Here is a 23,661-nt window from a genome sequence, read left to right on the forward strand (position 1 = left end):
AGGGAAGGTTTTTGCAGGTGTTCACGAACAACACCACCGCCATGTGGTACTGCAGCAAACAGGATGGGGTGGTGTTGTATACCCTCTATCAAGAGGACCTGCATTCTGGACTTGGGTGGAACGTTAGGGCATATCCCTGGTGGTTCAACACCTGGCAGGCTCTCTGAACACTTGGGTAGACAAACTCAGCTGAAGATGCCTAGCAGATCACAAATGGTGTCTCCATCCGGATTTGATGTAAGGCCTCTTTCAGCCATAGGGAGAGGCTTGGTTAGATCTGTTCACCAATGCAGCTTTGGCTTGAAGACGTTCTTCATCTCAAGTGGAGCTCGGGCATCCTGTTTGCCTTTCGGCTCATACCACTGTTGCCCAGATTTCTCAAGAAGATCAGGAAGGACCAGGCTGAAGTCATCGTTGTGGCGCCAGACTGCTCAGAGTTTGGTATCCTGAGCTGTTGAACTTGGCCCTTAACTCCGATCAGGGTGCCCTTCAGGAAGATCTTCTGTAGCAGCAGCAGGAAGGGTTCTCCACCTGAACCTGTCAGTGCTCCACCTTCATGTGTGTAGATTGAGCGGCGACAGTTGACAGCTTGGCTTTTTGATGAAAAAGAACAATTTTCACAGTCATGCTGTCATGAGTAACTAAGTCCAAATGGGTAATCAATAGGTACCATCTCTTCTTCCAAGATGCCAAATAGTACCATCAAGAACCCCGTCCGAAGTCTCCAATGTTATTTGGCAGCCAGATGTCCCTCTACCAAGACCGTATACGCCTGCTGTTGGGTCGAGTTTGTGGCATGGTTTGCAGAGAAACAGGTTGACCCTCTTTCCGCTTCTCTCTCCCAAGTCCTGCTCTTTTTTCTTTCTCTTGCCGAGCATGGTTTTGCTTTGGGCACGCTTACAGTCTATCTTCATGCCATCTCAGCCTTTCTGTAGTTGCCAGCTCAGCCATTCCTCTGCAAATCCCCTGTTGTCACTAGGGTCTTGAAGGGCTTGCAACATATATATCTGCTTTCGCCCTTCATCGTGCCTCAGTGGGCCCTTAACCTTGTCCTCACTTTTCTGATGTGCACTCCCTTTGAGCCATTGCACAACTGTCCTCTTTGGCATCTTACCATCAAATCAGCCTTCCTTGTGGCAATAACATCTACTCAGAGGGTCAGTGAGCTTCAGGCTTTGTCATCCAAACCTCTGTACCTGAACTCCTATCCAGTCAAGCTTGTCTTCACACTAGAGATTTCTTTCTGCCAAAAGTGGTAATTCTCTTTCATGTAAGCCAATCCATCACTATGCCTACTTTTTATGATCCACTGCATCCCTACAAGGAAGAGCATCGACTTCACCGTCTGGACCCAAAAGGAGAGTTGTCGTTCTAACTTGACTGCACAAGAGATTTCCGGCGTGGGTGACCAACTCTTTGTGAGGTAATTTGGAGCGAAAAAAGTGAAAGGGCATGCACAAATGGACCATAGCCAGGTGGATTGTGCTCTGCATTAAGATCTGCTGCGCATTGGCCAAGAAACAATCTCCAGAGGGCTTGTGTGCTCATTCCACCAGAGCCAGACCTGCCACCACTGCATTAGGATACAGATTTATGGTCCTGGACATCTGCCAGGTAACAGCATGGTCCTCTCTGCACATGTTTACCAAGCACTACTGCCTGGGCAGTCACGTCTGCTGGGGAGTCACTTTCCCTATTCGGTATTGCAGGACTGTGTGATTTAGTTTTGCAGACCCACCTACAGGGAGGTATTGCCTGGGTATCTATTCTAAGGTAAGGGATCGGCGACTAGAAGTCTCCATCAGATGAACAAGCTACCTACCTTCAATAACGCCTTACCTGGTAGACATTCTATCTAGCCTCCGATTCCTCACCGACCAAACCATCCTTCCATCTCTGTGAACCGATTTCTAGGGACAAGGCTTTCCCTTTCAGGGCCCTAGCTGTCCACACTAGTGGTAAGTGATGTTCCTGGCTCCATGTTCCTGGCGTGGGAAGTCACGAAAAGAAACTGACATCAGAGTGCTGGGGTGGCACTGTAGGAAAGTAGCATCTTTCTAGAATAGTTACCCCCACTTTTGCCTGGTGTCAGTGTGTTTATACTGTTGTGCACTGGGATCCTGCAAACCAGGACCTCAGTGTCTGTGCTCTCTCCTCATAATTTGGTTGTTTGGTAATCTTTACACCCTGCAATTGGCATACTGGTGCACCCATGTAAGTCCCTAGTATATGCTACTCAGCTACCCAGGGCATGGTACACCAAGGGTCTCCCATGGCCTGCCGCATGTATTATGCCACACATGGAAGCCCATGCAAACTGTGTCTGCAAGCCTGCCATTGCAGCCTGCGTGAAATGGTGCATGCACCTTTTACTCCAGATATAAGGCTTGCCTTATATCGGGGTCACTGCACTTGAACACTGCAAGTCACCCCAATGGTAGGCCCCTGAGCCCCAAGGCAGGGTGCATGGTCCTGAGTGTGAGGGAGCCCCTGCATGAGCAGAGGTGCCCCTTCAAACCCCAGAATCGATTCCCTGGGCTTTAATATGGTTTCCCCGCACTTACAAAGTATGTAGCGGTCACTGGTCAACACGACTAGTCCAACTACATAATTGCTTCTGCGAACCTTGGCATGCTTGGTGTCAAACATGTTGGAATCATGCAAATATACAGATTCCAGTGTCAGTTGCATGATACCATGTATTATGGTTATTCCTTAGAGGATCCCCAAGATCTGCCTATACAGCCTTGCTGGGTCTGCCTGCCAGCCTGCGCTGCTGCAGACCACCAGACACTGTTCTGCCCTCCAGCTGTTGAGCCTAACTCGAGTAGGAAAAAGGCGGTCAAAGGATTTCCTGTAGGAGGGAGGTGTGACCTCCTCTCCTTTAGAACTAGGTGTTTCTGGGCTCGAGAAGGGTGGCCTCCCTGCGACACCAGACTGCCTGGTCCCCCTTGTCCTCTGACCAACTTGAGAGACAGTGGGCCCTTGCTGTAGCCACTGGAACTGAACCCCTGTGCACCACCCGGCTGTTGCTCTTACCAAGGCTTGTTGACTCTTCCTCCAAAAGATCTTCAGGCTCCAAGAAGCCCCAGCCACTAGCACTCTGCAACTCCAATTCCAGCTTCTGCGACGTGGGACTCCTGTTCTGTTGTGCTACTGAGGACTCTCTGCGACTCCCTGTGCCGGCTGCCAGTGGGTCACTCATGGGGCCTCCTCCAAGTCCAGCTGGCTTTCCTTCCTGCTGAAGGCCTGCCCTGACTCTCCTACAAGGGTCTAGTCACTAGGACCTTGCTGGTCCTCCAAAACCTACAATCTTCTTTGCAACACCTGTGTGCATTTGTCAGGGCTTGTTGGTGGTCCTGCAGGCCACTGACCCACCTGCAATCTAGCGACCGACGTGGGACAGCTCATGGGCGACTCCAAGGATCTCCTGCATCCCCTGGCCTCCGCAGCTGGACTTCTTCCTTCACCCTTCTGCAGGAACTTCACCTCCAAGAGGGTGTGCGTTGCCTATGTGCACCGCCTGGAAGTCTCTGAGTGGTCTGGACACTGTCCCCTTCTTTTTCAAGTTCCTCACATCAAGAATCCACCTTTGGGTTCCACCGAGCTGGTCCTGGGTCGTGATAGCAGCTGGACAATCAAGGTTTCCATTTACTCCAACAAAGGTTTCTGACATCAATTCACCCCTATGCACCTGGGCTCCTTGGTGTAGGTACTGCAGTCTACTGGGTATCAATGGGTGGGGGTACTAATCAACCTTCTATTTGCCATGCGGGTTCCTCTGAGTCCACTGGGAAGGGTCCTGAATCCACAAAAATCCAACCGCGATGGTCCTGTGTTAGCCTATGGGAAACCTGGCTCGTTAACAACTCTGCACCCGGGCATCTGTGGGATTTCTGATACTTACTTCTGGTAAATCCTTACTCCCACAGCCCTGGGATTCTAACACACTTGACTTCGGCACCTCCATTTTTATACCATTTTCTTAGTATATGGTTTTGTGCCCCCCCCCTGCTTTAGGGCTCCATATATTTTCCTGCTTTTCCTGCTGGTTACTAAGGGGGTCATTCTGACCCTGGCGGTAAATACCGCCATGGCGGAGGTTGGCGGTATCACCGCCAACAGGCTGGCGTGCTCCGCCGGGCATTCTGACCGCCGCGGCCAGAAGCGGAAAGCCGGCGGTGTACCGCCGACTTTCCGCTGCCCATGGGAATCCGCCATGGGGATTCTGACACCGCATACCGCCATCCTGTTCCTGGCGGTTCGCCCGCCGGGAACAGGATGGCGGTATGGGGTGCCGTGGGGCCCCTGGGGGCCCCTGCAGTGCCCATGCCAATGGCATGGGCACTGCAGGGGCCCCCGTAAGAGGGCCCCACAAAGAATTTCAGTGTCTGCTTTGCAGACACTGAAATTCGCGATGGGTGCAACTGCACCCGTCGCCCCTTCCCACTCCACCGGCTCCATTCTGAGCCGGCGTCCTCGTGGGAAGGGTGTTTCCCGCTGGGCTGGCGGGCGGACTTTCGGCGGTCGCCCGCCAGCCCAGTGGGAAACCCAGAATGACCGCCGCGGTCTTTTGACCGCGGTACGGTCTTCTGGCGGTTCCCGCTTGGCTGGCGGCTACCGCCGCCCGCCAAGCTTAGAATCAGGGCCTAAGTGTATATTTTGTATGTAGATATCTCCAAGTGGCGATATACCTAGGTTCGTATAGTCTTAGTGTTGAAGTAAAGAATACTTTTTTTGCAACACTTGGTGTGGTTCTTTCTTGTGTAGCAGTTACTGACTGACTACTGTTGTATTGTAAGTGCTTTACACTCCTCCAAGATAAGCCTGAGCTACTCTCAACAGCTACTCGTAGACCGCTTTAGTTATCTAGGCACCAAAACACTATCACTAAGGGTTGCCTGGACTCAGTATAGGGTGCCACACTATAGGTGTACACCATAACATTTGCCAGCCTTCAACAGGCACCTATATAGGCACCACGCACGTTACTTCCAGCGCGGATGATGCCACGCAGAGCTGAACAACATTAACTATCTGCTTTCAGGGGTACTGTTCACAAAAAAAATTCCGGATCCAGTCTGACGCCGGGAGATAATTCTAAGGTAAGGAGTCTGCGGCTAGATAGAGTCTCTATCAGAGAAGGCATTACCAAAGATAACTATCTTGTTCATTGGGGATAAAGTACCCGCTTTCGTACTTTATAAGGATATTGCAAGTCACAGAGGACTTCCATAACCATATAGGGGAATGAGGCTGAAGTCAGAGTTCCTTTATAAGTGTTTGATGGCATAAGTGGCTATAGATACACATGCTCTGCATACTTCTGCCATCTAGTGCTGGATTCAGGAGGTTGCAAGTTGTTTTCCTTCGAAACGTCTTTATAGTCACAATGTGTAGTGACTCCTCCTTTTGCTGGTAATCTGCATGGGCATCAACTCCGTTGTTAGATTGTTTTCTTCTGCCGTCGGGTTCTGTTGAGTTTCACCGAGCTGCGGATCGAGACTGTTTTTTTTCGGACTCTTTCCGTTCGGAATACACCATCTGTTTTGTTTTCAAATGCGCATATTCCATTCCTTGCTTTTCAGGTCAAGACTTCGACAGAGGCCCTTTGGGCTGCCATTTTCTTAATTGGACAAACTCGAGAATGAACTCCTGATAGAACGTACTCCTGTTTCTGTCCTAAGTGCCATGCAAAGTTCCCACAGACCGACCAGCACCAGGTCAGCAATCTCTCTGTCCCTGGACCGTAAAGTGGAGGACTGCAAGCCTTGTCATTCTTTTCGACCCAAGAAATCTTTACGGTTTTAAAGGGCCCGTCGCCATGAGATACAGTGAAAAAAGATCGAGAAGACAATGGACATCTTAGGAGAACAGGATGTTGAGTTAGAGCCGGAATAAGATATACAAGAGGCCTCGGCCGCTGAGGAGAGACCTTTTCGGTCGAGGACTCTGATTCGGATGTTGACATGGTCCTTTAGATGCAAGAATTCCCTCCCGCACATTGTACAGTGAGTACTGGATCCCTGTCCTGCCCAAAAAAACCGCATCTTCCTCCAAAGTAAAGGCTAGCAGGCCACCACTGCTGTCATGCCATGGTCGGCAACAAAAGACTCATTCGGATGCCCAGCTGTCAAGCTCGGCACCAAAGCCTAAACATACCCTGTTGGTGCCAAGCTGAGCAATTCCCGTTGCTGCACCAACGGCACCGACCACCCCGATGCCCAAAAGACCAGCACAGCTTGCCTCAGCACCAACTGTTTCAGCTTCAGAACAGAAGAGTGCTTCAGTTCTGAAAAAATCGAGGATTTCATTATCTTCAGAGTCGAGCACCTCCATCAAGCCCTTCCTCCATAAAATGAAGCAACATCTCAACACCATGCAGACACAGCTTCATATACAGACTGCCTGTGTCCTAGTCAAAGCTGTTGTTGCCACCCCCTGCAAGAGACAGCCTTTCGTTTGTAGAGGCTATTGATGTGCCTGTGCCTCCTGCCAAGCATATCAGGATGGATAAAGACTCTGCTGCTGTACACCCTCCTCTATCTACCTCTACCACCTACAACACCACCCTCGCCCTCAGCTCATTCACTGGGTTACCCTCTTGACATCACGCCTCAGGGTTCCCCCCCCAATCTTTTACGGGTGATCGGGGAGCAGGGGACAACGCCCTCCCTTTCCCACATTACACAGACCCTTGGTCAACGTACGATGTCGATCCACACACTGACACCAACCCAGATGTCTACCCTGCCAAACCATCTCTCCCGGATGTTACCACCTCCTTTCATGAGCTTATGGGTAGGGAGGCCACTTACCCCCTGGTTCCCTTAGATAAGGAACCCATTGAGGAGGATTTATTTTTTAAACCCTCCCCACATCTCACTGGGCAGCACAGTACCTCCCAATGCTGAAGTGGATGATGAGGCAGTCAGAGGACATCTTTAAAGATTCTGCTAGGGCATACATCAGTACACAGCATGTAGAAAAGAAGTAGAAGGCTTCATCCTCAGACCCCATTTTTATTAGAGGTCAGATTCCCCTTGATTCATTAATGGTTTCCAATATTAGAAAAGGAGGAAATGCTTAGGCCCCTAGTGATGCTCAGCCTCCTGATAAGCAGAGCAAACCTATCAACGCCTCTGGTAAACGGGTTGCAACCCAAGCTGCCACCCATTGGCATTTAGCAAACACACAAGGGCCGACAGCCAGATACGAAAGTGCCCACTAGGACGAGATAAAGGAAGTCCTCCAAACCTCCCAGAGGAGCTTAGGAAGAGGAGCCAAGAGATTGTTAGTGAGGGACAGCTTATATCTAATAATTTCATTCGCTGCGCTCTAGATTCCACTAACACATTTGCCAGAGGAATAAACTCAAGCATCCTTTTGCACCGGCATGCGTGGCTACACATATACGGCTTTTGAGCCTGAAGTACAACAAACCATGTAAAATGTACCATTCAGGAAGGTGAACCTCTTCGGCCCACAGATTGACCAGGTGCTCAAAAAAATGAAGGGCACTGAGGTGGCTAAATCAAAGGGTGTCCTGCAAATCCCACTGCACATGGGTCCTTTGACCGCTGTCATTCAAATCAGCCTCCAAAACCACAGCCACAAACACATCATCTTCCTATCACAAAGGCCAAAGGCAAACATCCTCCCATAGAGGTTTCTATAGGGGTTTGTACAGGGTAAATAATTATATAACATCAGATCAATGGGTGTTGGATATTATTCAACATGGTTACTCTCAGGAGCTCATTTCCACACCTTCAAACATTCCCTTCGAACTCACAAACTTTCTCCAGAACGCATCACCCTGCTCAAACAGGAAGTTCAGGCTCCCCTAAACAAAGGAGCCATAGAACCCATTCCTACACACCATCAAGGGACATGAGTATACTCCCTGTACATTCTGATATTAAAAAAGGACAGGTCGTTGAGGCCTATTCTCGAGCTCAGGCCCTTAAATTATTGCATGCTGTCAGAGCATTTTCACATAGTAACCCTTCAGGACGTGATCCTACTCCTTCAAAAAGGCGATTTCTTCTCAGCACTAGCCTTGAAGAATGCCTTCTTTTACATCTGTATGCACCCAGCATATCCTAAATACCTACAGTTTGTGATAGTAGGCAACCACTACCAGTTCAAAGCACTCCTGTTCGGAGTAACTACTACACCACAGATGTTCACAAAACTTCTTGCAGTGGCAGCAGCTCACTTGTGCAGACAAAATATTCATGTTTCCCCATATTAAAACGACAGACTTATCAAAGCCAGCATTCTCAAACTATGTCTACATCGCATCTAAGTCACTATAGACTTGCTTCATCAACTAGGCTTCTCAATAAATTTCCAAAAATCTTACTTTCAGCCTCTCCAGGCCCAACCATATCTCTGGGCTGTTCTGAACATACAGCTGGCATTAGCTTATCCCAACACATCAAGGGTGCAAAACTTTAAAACACAACTTTTGTGTTTTTTCCCCAATCGTCAAGTCCCAGTCAAATGTGTCATGAGACTTCTAGGCATGATGGCCTCTTGCATTGCCATAGTGCCAAATTCCGATCTGCAAATGCGTCCATTGCAGGAATACCTACCATGTCAGTAATCTCGGTCACGACCGTCGTCTGGAGGATCTACTGTTGATAGACAGCTGCACTCATCCGCTGTCTGCAGTGATGGAACAAACACAACTTATTAAAGGGGTGACCTTTCCTAGACCCTGTTGCTCAGATCAATCTGGCAATGGACGCTTCATAGACAGGCTGGGGTTCTCACATTTAGGATCTCACAGTCCCATGTCTCTGGAATCCCCCAAACTACAGTATGCACATCGATAGCCTAGAACCTCTTGCTATTTAGGTAGCTCTAAAAATGTTCATACCTCACCTAATCAACAAAGTTGCCCTCATCCGCACCAACAACATGACAACCATATATTTTGTGCAGAAACAGGAGAGGACTCATTCTCTACAGTTGTCTTGCCTATCCCAAACGATCTGGCGTTGGGCCATTTGCCACAACTTGTGAACATCTCTCAGGAACACTCAACAACTTTGCCGACCTCCTCAGCAGGATGCAGAAAAATGTCCGCACTTGGGAACTCCACCAAAAGTCCTGTTTCCCCTACTTTCAAAAGTAGGGGTTTACACACATAGACCTATTCGCAGCAACAGAAAACACAAAATGCCACAAATTTGCCTCCAAGTTCCCGCACCCACAGTCTAAGGGCAATGCTCTATGGATGAACTGATCAGGGATATTTGCCTGTGCTTTTCCCCCTCTCCCTGTCCTTCTGTTTCTGGTTCAGAAAGTCAGGCAAACATCCCTCACATTGATCCTGGTGGCCCCCATATGGGCCAGGCAACCATGGTTCACAACCCTTCCAACTTGTCAGTAGTCCCTTACGAGAAGCTTCCCCCTCAACCTGGACCTTCTCACTCAGAATCATGGTCAAATCTCTCAGGAACACTCAACAACTTTGCCGACCTCCTCAGCAGGATGCAGAAAAATGTCCGCACTTGGGAACTCCACCAAAAGTCCTGTTTCCCCTACTTTCAAAAGTAGGGGTTTACACACATAGACCTATTCGCAGCAACAGAAAACACAAAATGCCACAAATTTGCCTCCAAGTTCCCGCACCCACAGTCTAAGGGCAATGCTCTATGGATGAACTGATCAGGGATATTTGCCTGTGCTTTTCCCCCTTCTGTTTCTGGTTCAGAAAGTCAGGCAAACATCCCTCACATTGATCCTGGTGGCCCCCATATGGGCCAGGCAACCATGGTTCACAACCCTTCCAACTTGTCAGTAGTCCCTTACGAGAAGCTTCCCCCTCAACCTGGACCTTCTCACTCAGAATCATGGTCAAATCAGGCACCAAAATCCCAAGGAATGAAACCTTGCGATATAGCTTCTGAGATCATAGAGCTTGGATACCTTAACCTGCCTCAAGAATGCATGGATATTTTTAAGGAGGCGCACTGACCCACTACTAGAGCATGTTAGGCAGCAAAATTGAAATGTTTTGTCTGCTACTGTCTATCCGAACAATGCGACCCCTTCAAGGTCTCGTGCAGGGTATTCTTTCCTACCTTCTTTATTCGCAAAAAGCAAACTTAGGGTACACTTACATAAGATTGCATCTGGCAGCCATAGCTGCTTACCTTTGAAACAGACAGCATGCTTCCCTTTTCAAGACTCCAGTAAAGCTTTTATGGAAGGTCTCAAGAAAGTGATTCTGCCAAGGACACCTCGGGTGCCTTATTGGAGTTTTAGTATTGTACTCACTAGACTCATGGGTCCACCATTTGAGCTTTACATTTATACCCCTTTCAATTCTTGTCGTTGAAGGTGACATTTTTAGTTGCTACCATTTCACTTAGGCATGTAAGTGAGCTCCAGGCTTTAACCCTGTAAGAACCCTCTTTCCAAATACACAAGAATAAAGTTGTTCTTCGCTCTACCCCTAAATTCCGACCAAATGTGGTATCTCAGTTCCACCTTAATCAATCCATTGAATTGCTAGTCTACTTTCTGCAACCAGATTCTGTTGGTGAAAGAGCTGTCCACACTTTAGACGTTAAAAGGGTGCTTATGTTTTATACTGAAAGAGCTAAAACCTTTGGAAAAACTAAAAAGCTTTTTGTTGCTTTTTCACCACCACTCAAAGGCAACCATAGATCTAAACCTGGTATAGCCAGGTGGATCGTAAGATGTGTCCAGGCCTGCTATGCTAAAACCAGAAGGCCATTACCTGTTCCTCCTAGAGCACACTCTACTCTGACATATGCAAGTCAGCTACATTGTCCGCACCACACACTTTCACCATGCATTGTTGTTTGGATGTCTTAGAATGCCAGCAAACTAATGTAGAACAGGCAGTGCTACATACACTTTTCTCAGACTACTACAACACCGACAGGTAAGCCACTGCTTTAAGAGGGACTGCTTTACAGTCTATGCAGAGTGTGGGTATTTACAACCATACATTCCATCAAAAACAAATTGTTGCCCAGTAAGCATCTGTTTGTGTCATGTAGTGCTGTAGATTCACACATGCCCATACTCCTGCCTGGAGACATGTGGCCTTTGTAGTCTTTTTACTTTGATACTTATATACATTTGCATGGACATCTCATTCTTTACTCTCACACTACACTCCATTCTCACCTGTCTGCGGGAAAACAATCTAACAATGGAATCGATGCCCATACACATTACCAGCAAAATGAACAAATACCCCTCGTGACTCGAAAGACTTTTTGAAGAAAAACATCTTGTAGCCTTCCAAACCCAACATTAAATGGCAGAAGTATGCAGAGCATGTGAATCTATACCACTGCATGCCTCAAACAGATGCTTACTGAGTAAGTAACACTTTCCTTATGGAACTCTGAGGTGATATCCTTATTATGTGCACCAGGAGGTACTTTATCCCATATAATACATGGTCACACCATCGCCTTTCCCACAAACCAATCAAAGCCATGGTGTGTGTAGCTCTTTTATATAAAAGAACGAGCATGTTTGCAAACATGAAGAATAAAAATAAATCCTCTAGTTCAAAATCTAACACATTAAAATTCATCAGATATTTGTTGCAAACTAATATTAAAAAGAGTTCAGTGCAAGACTGTTTAAAAAAAAAAAGCTGCATGTGCAGAAACATGTAGAAAGAATGTAGCTTTTCTTCATCTAAGGAGTGCAAATAATTCTCTCTGCTTGTCATTGTAAGCTATTAAAATAGAGCAGAAGAAAGAAAAGCAATGTACCAGTTTTTTGGCTTAAACAGCTGCTTCAATTACGTTCCGCAACCTGACCTGCATTTCACCTCGGCTGCTGGATCTTGCAGTAGACATTGTGACATCAGAACTCAACTGTAAGAACCTTATAATAGTAGAGTCTGATGTCTTTTCTCTACAATCAGCGACATGGTGCATCATAAGTTGCCAATTATAAAGAAATTAGTGATTGCTGTTTAAACAAGGTTCACATAATCCCACGTATTATAAAAAAAAATAAAGACTGAAAAAATAAAAAATATTGGCAAAGTAAAGTATTGGCCTTGAGCCCCGTCAATGAAGTGTACTTCTTGTTAGGGTTAGGTGCATGTGCGCAAAGATCAAAAGCTCAAGAAAATGGCAACACTCATAGTGGAAGAAAGCCAATGGCTGAAGTGATTTGACCCATTGTCCCTGGCTGGTGGGTGGAAGCAAAATGTGAATGATAGTTGAATAGACCAATAGATAAAGATGGTTGGCGCAAAGACCCCACGTGTGTGTGTGTGTGTGTATAGATAGATACACACATATACTCTCCCTTTCTCTCTCTCTCTCTCTCTTTCGCTCTCTCTCTCTCTCCCTCTCTTCCTCTCACATACACACGCGCACACACACTCTGGGTAGTTATAGTGTGAACCACGTTCCCATAGGAAGAGCATTTTTTTGTTTGCTAATAACTTTGGCTTCATTTGATGAATCTTCACGAACCTTTCTAAAACAAATTCATTCATGTCAGGTCGTTCCTGGAAAGTTTTGATGTGATTCATCAAGTGGGGCTGGGAAAAAGGAGCGGAGGGGGTGCCAAAATCATTTTCTCTATGCAGCCTGAGACTCGCCTGAGGACAAGAAAGCTATATATATATATATATATATATATATATATTTTTTTTTATTTAAACCTATATTTTGTTAATTTAAACATATGCTGTGGGTGCCCTGGGCACCCATTTAAAAACAAAAATGCCAGTGTCTGTTGGCACCTGGTATGGGTTCTGTGACTTTGTGCCGGTCAGGTACCTGGGGCATTGGGCTCCCACCTGCAAGCCCCAACGATTAAGGCTATTGTGGGTGCCCCGGGTGAGCAGTGAGGTAATCACTTTCAGAAATGATAGCCAGTTCCCATCTGTACCCACTAGGGGTGATGGCTAGGAAGCCACCGGCAGGGCTATAGGGGCCTTGGGGCTCCCACCCACAGGCACCAACATTTGGATATGTTGTAGGTGCCCTGAGTGGGGACCGGGGCACTCCCTTTAAAGGAAATACATAACAAAAAAAGAATAATAAATGAGAGGCAGTAACCTCTCAGTTACTATTCACTGCTTTGTACGACAGCACCCCATAATGCCCTAGGGCTTTTGTAAATTGTATTTTTTCTTCCTGGTGGTACCCCTTGAAGGGGCAGATGCACGCCAGCCATTTATTTAATGTTGTGGGGGCTGCAGGGAGTGCAGCAGCCCCCCAGCAACATTAAAACATAACAGAGTAAGTCTCCTGGGTCATTGAATCTATGACACTAGGAGAAAAAACATATTTTAAAGCACTGTAAGTTGAAGCTGTGTGCCTTTTAACTGGAGTACATGGAACCTTTGTGGTGTGTTCTAGGGTTGCATTCTGTGGCATGTAAATGTTAAAAAAAGACTCAGACATGTTGATGTGTTTTTTTTATTTTTTTATTAGAGAGTGCAGTGTTTGATCTATAAAATATCCATTTGATTATAGTTATTAGTGACTTTTTAACCAAGACAATAGGGATTCTTTATATACATTGCTATGCTGACCCCTTGATAAAGAGAATAGTCCTGCTTTTCATATTTTGATATTCTGACCCCACAACAAAATCAGTAGACCTGCGTTACTTTAAATGACACCCTTTATATTGTTAGATAATGTAGTTAGCTGTGCGCACCTGCAGGGTTTTGGGCACCCCTGCTGTGCATGACAATAGACATGTTTACATTAAAAACCATAGAAATTCGCTGAAAATAACAAAGGTTAAAGTGACATTTTATTTAGGAATTGTAATAATATCTTACTTTAACAAACTTAGAAATTCATTGAAAAAACAAAGGTTTAAGCGACGTTATAGTTAGGTGAGAATGTCAGTGAAAACATACAGGGGGTCATTACAACCTCGGCGGTCTGCATGGCAGACCGCCGAGGTTGAGGGCGCCAGAATACCACCATTGCTGGAGGTATGGATGGCTCCCTATTTTTACATTTCCGCTGGCCCAGCGGACGGTAACAGAGTTACCATCCGCTGGCCCAGCGGAAAAGTCACATCAACAGTGCCGCCGGCTCGTAATTGAACCGGCGGCAATGCTGATGTGCAGCGGGTGCAGTAGCACCCGTCTCGCATTTCACTGCCCGAAATTCGGGCAGTGAAATGCGCGACGGGGCCCTGCCTGTGGGGCCCTGCACTGCCCATGCCAAGTGCATGGGCAGTGCAGGGGCCCCCAGGGGCCCCCTGAGTCCCCTTACCGCCAGCCTCTTCCTGGCAGTGCAAACCGACAGAAACAGGCTGGCGGTAGGGGAGTCATAATCCCCAGGGCAGCGCTGCTTGCAGCGCTGCCCTGGTGGATTATCACCGCCGGGGCTAAAATGGCGGTATACCGTCGTTTTGGCCCTGGTGGTCAAAGACTGCCAGGGTCATAATGACCCCCACAGTTTTAAACTAACAAAACCACTGAAATTTGTCAGTTACATTTACCTCAAGTAGCTAAACCCCCTGCCCTAAAGTAACTATAACTCATTCCCTCGACATGCACTGCTAATTAACTCCCAAAATACATTACTCATGACATGTTATGACATAATTGATAGCATGCATGCAACATCTGAAATGACATCATTGATGACAACACTGCATGTGCATTTTACAGGCAACCATGAAATATTTCTCAAATTTCATGGTTCCCTGTTAAATATGGGATTTTAAATCACTCAATTTTGTGCAATAAATTCACTAAAATATGTTTCTGTATGCGTGTGTTCGTACATAAAGAGAGGAAACCTAAAGGATAACTGTGTAAAATGGTCCAATTTTGCTATTGAGGGTTTCTAGTGACATCATACACTATGAGACTGAGTGGTTTGTTAGTGTCACATCACAAGAACCAAAAGTTGACAATATAGGACCATATTTCTCATGCTACTTGTTTTTTATTTTTCCATTACTTGTTTATTATAATGTAGTTTGAGAGCCTGATTTATTTTAAGTACAGCTAAAATGGGCACTGGTTTCAATTAAAATGTCTTGGTTCAACTTTCATGAATACATTGAAATGGAAAGTGGTGAATGGCAGTTAAATTATGCTGTTATATGGTTGCAGACTTTACCACATAATTATGGATTATGTACTTGGCCACATTATTTGCTGATTTCCCAGTAAATGTTCTTCTAGGTGGAGCGGATGATGAGAATACTAAATATAGTAATTCAGAATGTGCTGCATAATTTATCTTTTTTGCTGCATAATTTAGATAACCTTGCCATATGATCCTAGTGGCCCTGACAAGGGTAAAGCTCTGCCAAGATGTTTGGGTTATGTCATGACAACAGAACCCATATTTCACAGAGAACTGTGAAATGTTTCTCATACTTCTCTTTCCCTGTGAAATATTGGTTTTATACCACTGCATTTTGCAACAAAAGCGACTAAACATGTGACATATGTATAAAACATATTTTTTAATCCTGTGAGGCTGGTATGACTACTAAAACTGTCTTTAGGTCAGATCTAAAAATATATGCTTTCCATAAATTTGTCAGTGGTGAGTGTGTGAATAGGTGGGTTCCAGTTGAAATAGTGGATAAGAACGCACAGCTGATGTTTTGGACACTGCAATTGTTACTTTATAACTGCTATGCAGACTTTATGTACATGGTCGATACAGGCACTCAGATATTGGGCCACTTTTATGAAGGATTGTGAGTAACGGAGTTTAGCGTCTTAAAGTGTCAAGCAAAGTCTGTGAAAACAATCCCTAGGTACTTTTTATAATCCTCTCTGAATGCTGCCTCTTTTTCTCTTGTGCCACCGTCACATTCCCGTCTCAGGGATGCATCTTCCTCTCAAACATTCCTCTGGTGTCACCCCTCTTCTTCACCAGATACATCTTTCCAGTGTGGCAGAGGCATTTGCTTTCATATCTGGTGGTCACCACATAGTTACCTCAGACTGCAGTCTTCTATTCTCATGTTTTTCTTCCCTTTATCTGTTGTCCATTTGTTTCTCTCTGCCAAATGTACCTGTTGCCCATTCCCTCCATGGGTCTATATATTTTCAGGTGTTTCTTTAGTAATCTGTCTCCCTCTGTATTTTCCTCTCTTTCTTTGTCTTGGCTCATTCTCTGTCTCTGCTACTCTCATTTTTTTGCCTCCCTCTGCCTCTTTTTTTCTCACCACTGTCTGTCTCACACTTTTTCCCATTGTCTGTCTCTTTATCTTTGTTGCCATCTTTCTTTCTTGCTATTTCTTGGTCTGTGTCTCTCGGTTGCTATTGCTTTCTCTATTTCTTCTTTAGTTCTTTGCTTACATGTTGGTTACTCACTTCAGATGGCCATTTGGCCCATTAATGGACATAATTCTGTTTTTTTGTGTTTTAGGGTCGGTAGATGATGAGAGGATTCTGAGGTTCCTGGAGATGACTGGGCTGGTGGGTTTGCCAGATTTTTAATGCAGATATCTTAATATATTTGTAATGACACTTGTAAATGGCAAACAAGACACAGAGGGCAGGGATGTTCAGTGCTCTTACAAGAGTGCCAAATTGTCAGGATATCCTCTTTAAGTTAAGTTTACAGTCAGTGAGTCTGCATGCAAAAAATACAAAGTCTTTGAAATTCTGACAAGGATGTCATCCTCCTGGACCTATGTTTGACACCTGTTTTGGAAGTTGCTGTATGGGTCAATGGGCAGTTCTTCATAATTTGGAAATTGTCTGCCAACTCTTTCAGAGCATGGTGTCAGGACATGCTATACTGTTGTAGTGGATGTCCTTCATGCTTTCCTGGACCTGCCTAACTTGATCCCTGTATTTTGTTAGCTGGTGGTGTACTACTAGAGATATGGTTGTTTATAAAATGTAGAATGTACTATCTCCTACACCCCAGTATGGTTGTTGTGTTTGGGGATGCTGTTTTGCTAAAGGAACTGTGCATTGTATCATCCTGGACATGCATAATCTGTGCCTCAGGTGATACTGCAAGGCTCTCTTTAAGGGCACTGAATATCACCACACTTCCCCGACTGTTTTTAGTCAAATCCTTTATAATGTTAGGAGAGCTGTGCTGTCTTCCATGCCCTGAAGTTCCCCCAGCAGAGTTTATCAGTTTCTGGCATTCATAGACAACAGGTTCCTGCTTCTGTTATTAGTACATGGTGTTTGGGACACAGGATTGCATGTGTTTTTTGTTTTATTTTTTTGTTGCTCCGTATCATATTGAAGCTAATGATCAACTTTTCTGTTTCGCTTGTCATCTGTATTTTATCCAGTCAAATTTACTGACCAGAACTGGAGGTCTGGACCACAAGGTGGCCTGGAACTGGTAAGTGAGTTTCCTTTGCCCTTCTAGTTTAAGGATACTGCAGGGCAGTCTAGGTTTTGAGAGGGTGCTTCTGGCCACAGATTACCTGGAAGTCTAGTGTCAGCAATAGTGGAAATTTGGTCGGAAAGATGGCACTGCATGCCCAAGTTGAAAATGGCCTTGGGGTTGGAGAGCAGAACTGAACCTTTGGTCCAAATTCCTATATACTGAGTGGAGTTAGTGTTATGAGTCTCTGCGGGCTGTTTGGATTAAGAGTTCTTGCTTGTAAATTAGGCTTCAGAGATGAGGTTGTGGTTCAACCGGTGTAAAGGACACAGTGAGTAGTTCACCTGCTCCTCTGCTTTTACTTCAGTCAATACATGAACATGAAAATGTATATTCTAGACATGCTTGGAATGAAAGGATGAACATTTCTCAACTACCTCAAGCATTTACGGTGGAAATAATTAACTCCCCTTAAAGAAAACCCACTTTCTTCATGACATCAAAAAAGGGCAACACAGTCACACCTGTTACATAAATGTGTCTCCTTATCAGTGATCTTCATAATAACTACCTCAACAATACAAATGTCCTTATTCAGTACATAAATCTTGCTCACCTGCAGTAATCAGTGTCATTGATTAGCTATTTGTCAGTGACCTCACCACCACTATTGGCATTTCTCTTGCCGGTCAAGTCTTTCCTAATGACCTAGCTCTTATGTATGAATCCACTCAGAGACAACATTATACTCATCACCAAAATCTTTAGTTTCTGGAACACCCTCATCAATGACCAAAATATCAACCTGTTTGATAGCCAGATCCTCTAAGCCACTCTCATCCATGACAACCTTCTAAATGACATTTTAAGTATCTTTGACGTCAGCTTTATGCTTTTTTCATTAACACCGCCACAGATGATTTAAAACAAATTTTCTTGGGTATTACAGTTCTTATTCCATACATACTGTGCATCTGAGTGATTGAAAGTTATTTATTTACTGCAGCACTTTGTATGACAGTGACATAGAAAAGAACCCATTAATAACATCTCCATGAACTCCCCCCCCCCCCCCATCCAATGAGTCACAGTGTCATTGTCCTCCTGTTGGTAGCAAAGGCTTTGCCCTAGTGCCTCTAGATAAGTATGAATATCCATCAGGTTTGTGTCTCCCTCTGTGCCGATGAGAGAGCGGGGAACACAGGAAAACAGGGACCGTGTCAGTGGGGCTCATGGAGCAACCTGCTTGGGGACAGCCTTTTGGGATGCTTCTATAAGCTAATGTCTTGTCTTCCACTAATGTTCCTAGGCACGAGCCATGTCCAGGGCACCAATCCCTCGTCTAGCCTCCGTCAGCAATTCTCTCCCCGCCCAAAATCCGTACACTTTTCCAGCTCTCTACGCCAAATAAGAATTCAGGGCCCCCTCTGGGATTTCCAATTCCTTGCGACCTCCCGCTTTGCCAATATGAAAGCCAGACCTTTGAATTTAGTAGTGGCCTTAGTTTTGGAGGTGTGAGGGAACCAGCCCAGGAGACAATTGACTGGAGTGCAGGGAATCTCTTTTTCTATGACTGCTCTCAACGTTCTTGTAACCTCTTCCCAGTATGTACGCAATGACGGACAAGACCAACACATGTGAAAAAAGACCTGCCCCCACCTCCCTCCATCTTAGGCAGGCTGCATCGACCACCACAAAATACCTATGGATACGTTCTTGAGTTAAGTACGCCCTGTGAAGGACGTAAAAGTTGATCAATTTGAAACAAGCATTCCTTGATAGCTTTGGAATTCCACCTAGTAGGATGCCCCAGTCTGTCAGGTATCAGGACGCCAAGGTGCTCCTCCCAGCTGTTCCTCAGCCGCTCCAGTGGGCGGTGGAGGTCCTCCCCTATGGCCCTGTGCAGGCGCATAATGACCCTTAAGAGTGCCAGAGGAGATAAGCATATAATATAAGTTCCTGTGTGTTTGTGGTTCAGTGATGCCAGTTTTCCATTGTTTACTGAGCGCTGCCACGACTGGCCTGTGGAGCAGGAAATGGCCCTGTGGAGGACCAAACTCTGTGTAGAAGTCTTCGAGGGGGAGCAGAGCTTCTGTTCTATAGAGGTCTCCTACAGTAGTCACCCTTGCGGCCACCCATTCCTCCAGTCACCCCCATCTGGGAGTTTCGATAGCACAGTGAGGGGCAAGTCCGAGGGATCTAGGATTCTGTTATCTGTTTTTCGTAGACAGTGGCATAAGCATTTGGAGATCACTCTGAACTCCTGGGAGTCCATAGCTGGGGCGCACCTCACTTGCAGCAACACTCATGTAAGATTCGAAAGTTCTGGTGCAAAGGGACCTAGGGCTCTGCACGGGGTCTGCCTGCCCACCAGCCATTGTACAAACTATTGGAGCTGGGCCGTGATTCAATATGCCTCAAAGTAGGGTGTCGCTAGGCCCCCATCCGACGTCGGTCACTTCAACGTGTAGAGAGCTACCCTTCTGTGGCCTGATCCTCAAATAAAAGCGGTAATCAATGAGTCATTCCTCTGAATGTTGCCCTAGAAATCCAAATGGGGAGCGTTCCAAAGAAGTACAATAGGTCTGACAGGGCTATCATTTTCAGTAAAGTTATTGTTCCCATCGTTGACAGTCGCAACGTTTTCTAGAATTCCATTCTTGTTCTGAGGGACGTAACTGCTAATTCCACATTCCTTTCCAATATATCAGCCCGGGCATGGTAGGTCTTAACTCCTAAGTAGGAGTCCCCATTGCAACTGATTCAACCCTTTCAGAGGGTGACTATTCCCAGCTGTCAGTAATAGTCGAGATTTCTGCCAGTTCACTTGTAGGCCCGGCATGGAGCAAAACTGCTCCACCATGGTCTTGGCTCCGGCTAGGTCTTCACTTGTGTCCTACAGGAAGACAAGTAGGCCCTCCATGTACAGGGCTATTCTGTGCCAGTGCCCGCCAATGCGCAGCCCTGTTAGTTTTCCCCCGATCTTGCATAGACAGCTATAGGCTCCATGACTAGTGCAAAGAGGAGAGGTGACAAGGGGCACCCATGACGTGTCCTCCGCCCACCCTGTAGCTGCATGAAATGGTCCTTCCTGTTCAGACACTAGCAGTTGGGTCTATGTAGAGCAGTCTGGTCCACCCCAAAATGCGCTCTCCGATGTGCATGTGTAACATCACTTCATACAAGAATCCCCACTCTAGGCTAGCAAAGGCCTTTTCAATATCAAAAGTGAATACCGCTGCTTCTTCAGCAGCTTACGTTCCGGTTTTCCAGGCTTTAGTAGGGGGACTATTAGATCCTCTCTGGTGGTAACTGGTAGGTATTCAGATGCCCTGGCCGCATCATATACAGCTACCAAATTGGGAGCTATCTCACCGGAATAGATTGTATAAAATTCAACTTGAAGCCCATCTGTGCCCGGTGTTTTGCCATGTGACATGGTCTTAATAGCTACCTTTATCCCATGTGGGATAATGTCCTTACCAAGATCTTCGGCTTCTTCTGCGGTGAGGTGGGAGTGGGGTCAGGTAAGGTCTTATAGCTTCCCTGTCATGCTCTCATTGAGCTCAGAGTAGCATTGGTGAAAGCGGGTATTTACTCCTTTCTTACTATATACCCTCAACCGTCTTGAGTTCTAATATAGATGACAAATGCTTTGCTGGGTTAGCCAGCCAGACCAGAAATGTGCCAGTGCAGTCCCATTCCACTTTGGTATGCTCCGTATAACCCTGAAAATCAAAACCGTGCATCCTTTTAACCTGGGCCACCACGTTTTCCCTCTTGTCCAAGAGGGTCTGTTGATGGTCTGGTTGGTCAGGTCTCTGTGTTTCTGTTTCACATAACTCGCTCTCTGCGTCTAACACCTCCCTCAATAATGTACTCCTAATGCCTATAGATGTCGCCATACATTGTCCCCTAATCACAGCCCTAAGGGTGTCCCTCTCTAACTGGGGTGGAGGAAGCTGTCTAGTTGCTTTGTTCATCAAAGTACTGCTCTATCTTGGTTCTGATTTGCTCCTGGTACACCTGGTCCTCTAGAGATTCAGGTTTTAACCACCACGTAGGGATTTGGGCCCTGGGTTGCGCCCAGTTGAGGTATAAAAAGGTTCTGTTCTGAAATCATGCATGCTAAATACTTTGGGGGTCATTCCTACACCGCCGCCCGCCAAGCGGGAACCGCCGAATGACCGCACCGGCCATTCTGGCTTTCCCGCTGGGCCGGCGGGCGACCGCCAGAAGGCCGCCTGCCGGCCCAGCGGGAAACCCCCTTCTACGAGGATGCCGGCTCCGAATGGAGCCGGCGGAGTCGAAGGGGTGCGACGGGTGCAGTGGCACCCGTCGCGATTTTCAGTGTCTGCAAAGCAGACACTGAAAATCTTTATGGGCCCTGTTAGGGGGCCCCTGCACTGCCCATGCCAGTGGCATGGGCAGTGCAGGGGCCCCACGACACCCGTTACCGCCATCCTGTTCCTGGTGGTGAAATCCGCCAGGAACAGGATGGCGGTAAGGGGGTCGGAATCCCCATGGCGGCGCTGCAAGCAGCGCCGCCATGGAGGATTCCCTGGGGCAGGGGAAAACCGGCGGGAAACCGGCGGGAAACCGTCGGTTTCCCTTTTCTGACCGCGACTTTACCGCCGCGGTCAGAATTGCCCCGGAAGCACCGCCAGCCTGTTGGCGGTGCTTCCTCCGTCCCTGGCCCTGGCGGTCCATGACCGCCAGGGTCGGAATGACCCCCTTTGTGTCGTAAACTAAGCTGTGAATGTCAGGTATGCAAAGGAAACTGTAGATGCATACATGTAACTCGTGTAGGCATGAAAAAAAATGAATAGTCACAGGTTTGTGGGTGAGTCTGCCTCCAAGTGTCGACCAGTCCCCATCGACCCTGCCATTCCAAGAAGGCACGAGCCACCCTAAACGTCTGTGAGTCCAGCCGGGCAGAGTATGACCTATCTACATAGGGGTCTGCTACACCGTTGAAGTCCCCCTGCTATTGTCGAATGTACAAGATATGGGGCTAGGGGGCTCGATATGCTTGTCAAAATTAGTCCCTGGTCCAAGTTGGGTGCAGAAGAATTTACAATTACTATGTCCTGGCCCTTTAGCCTGCCTGTCACCCCAACGTAGTGGCCCTCTGGCTCAAATAAGTGACCAGTATGTTGAATGAAAAGCCATCTGACCTGGATCCACACCAGGACACCTTTGGAGAATGCTGAGTAGGTAGCATAGTAAGCCTGGCCTCTCCATCGGAGTTGTAGGGCCAGCCCTCTTTGGCTGTAAGATAGGTTTCCTGTAAGAGTGCTATCTGAATGGCTCCATCTGTTTAGGTATGACAACACTTTATATCTCTTAGACATTGTGTGCATTCCCAGGATGTTCCAGGAAAGGAATTTATAGGTCATGGGGACAGCCATTAGACACAGTTATCACTTAGTATAGTCTCCCCTCCCGCCACCTGTCCAGCTTCATCTTGTAGGTTTAAGTGGCCTGCGTGCATGAAGTGCAGAATATTGCAACTCATGTGCCCCTATTATTTAAATCATCAGACAATGAAAAACCTCTTTCAATTCACGAGGGTTGGAAGGAAGGAGCAAGACCTATAGGACAACTGTTTGTACTCTTCCAAATTAATCCATATCACACCGAAAACAAACGTGCCCTTAATGCGGAATGGCTGATGATGAAGCATGACGCCAGGTGTGCTAGGCCGTCCCGAACATTTTTGGCAAATACCCTGCATTCTTTAACTTTGGTTGGCTAGGATTTATAACTCTGCCCAAAACAGATGAAGTTTTATGTGCACAAGTGGTTGAGCTCCTGGATTTATGAGGGTCTCAAATGGTAAGCCCAACATTTAAACACACAATTTCTAAACCATTTCCCGCTCCTTGGAACAAACAGCGCAAGACCCCCATCCAGTCATTATAACTAGCACTATTTGCAGGAGTACCCACAAATCATACAAAGAAAGGGGTGAAGTCAGGCAAGAGCACCCTGTGCCCAGTGGCTCCCCCTCCCAGCGTCATCAACTATTATGTAGCCTCATTATCATGGGGGAGCGATCTTATGTTTTCTGCCCTCCCCCCTAGTGAAAGTTAGAGTTATTTCACCATATGAGAGGTCCCAAGAAGTTATTACCAACATGTCCACTGCTTCAGATGTTTTCGTCTGATGTTTCTGGTGTGACGTTAGGCGGCATGATATTGGAGTCACCGGAGATGCAGGAGGCACAATCATATTCTGAGTCTTCTGTGACTCTGCAGGTCACCCGCGAAGAGGGTCCTGTTCCAGAGCTGCTCAAGAATGCCACCACCTGCATTGTCCTTCATTGCTCCTGTTGTCCACT

At 46.6% G+C, this 23,661-nt stretch overlaps 1 protein-coding gene across 1 annotated transcript in view; it reads left to right on the forward strand.

The window, feature by feature from the left end:
- Nucleotides 1–23,661, forward strand: part of ABCD4 (ATP binding cassette subfamily D member 4) — a 221,057-nt gene that overhangs the window by 134,960 nt on the left and 62,436 nt on the right. The window contains exons 15-16 of the mRNA XM_069208499.1: nucleotides 16,392–16,441; nucleotides 17,281–17,333. Of these exons, the coding sequence (XP_069064600.1) occupies nucleotides 16,392–16,441; nucleotides 17,281–17,333 (103 nt within the window). The remainder of the gene's footprint in view (nucleotides 1–16,391; nucleotides 16,442–17,280; nucleotides 17,334–23,661) is intronic.

This window comes from Pleurodeles waltl, chromosome 9, assembly GCF_031143425.1.
Source record: "Pleurodeles waltl isolate 20211129_DDA chromosome 9, aPleWal1.hap1.20221129, whole genome shotgun sequence".
NCBI lineage: Eukaryota > Metazoa > Chordata > Amphibia > Caudata > Salamandridae > Pleurodeles > Pleurodeles waltl.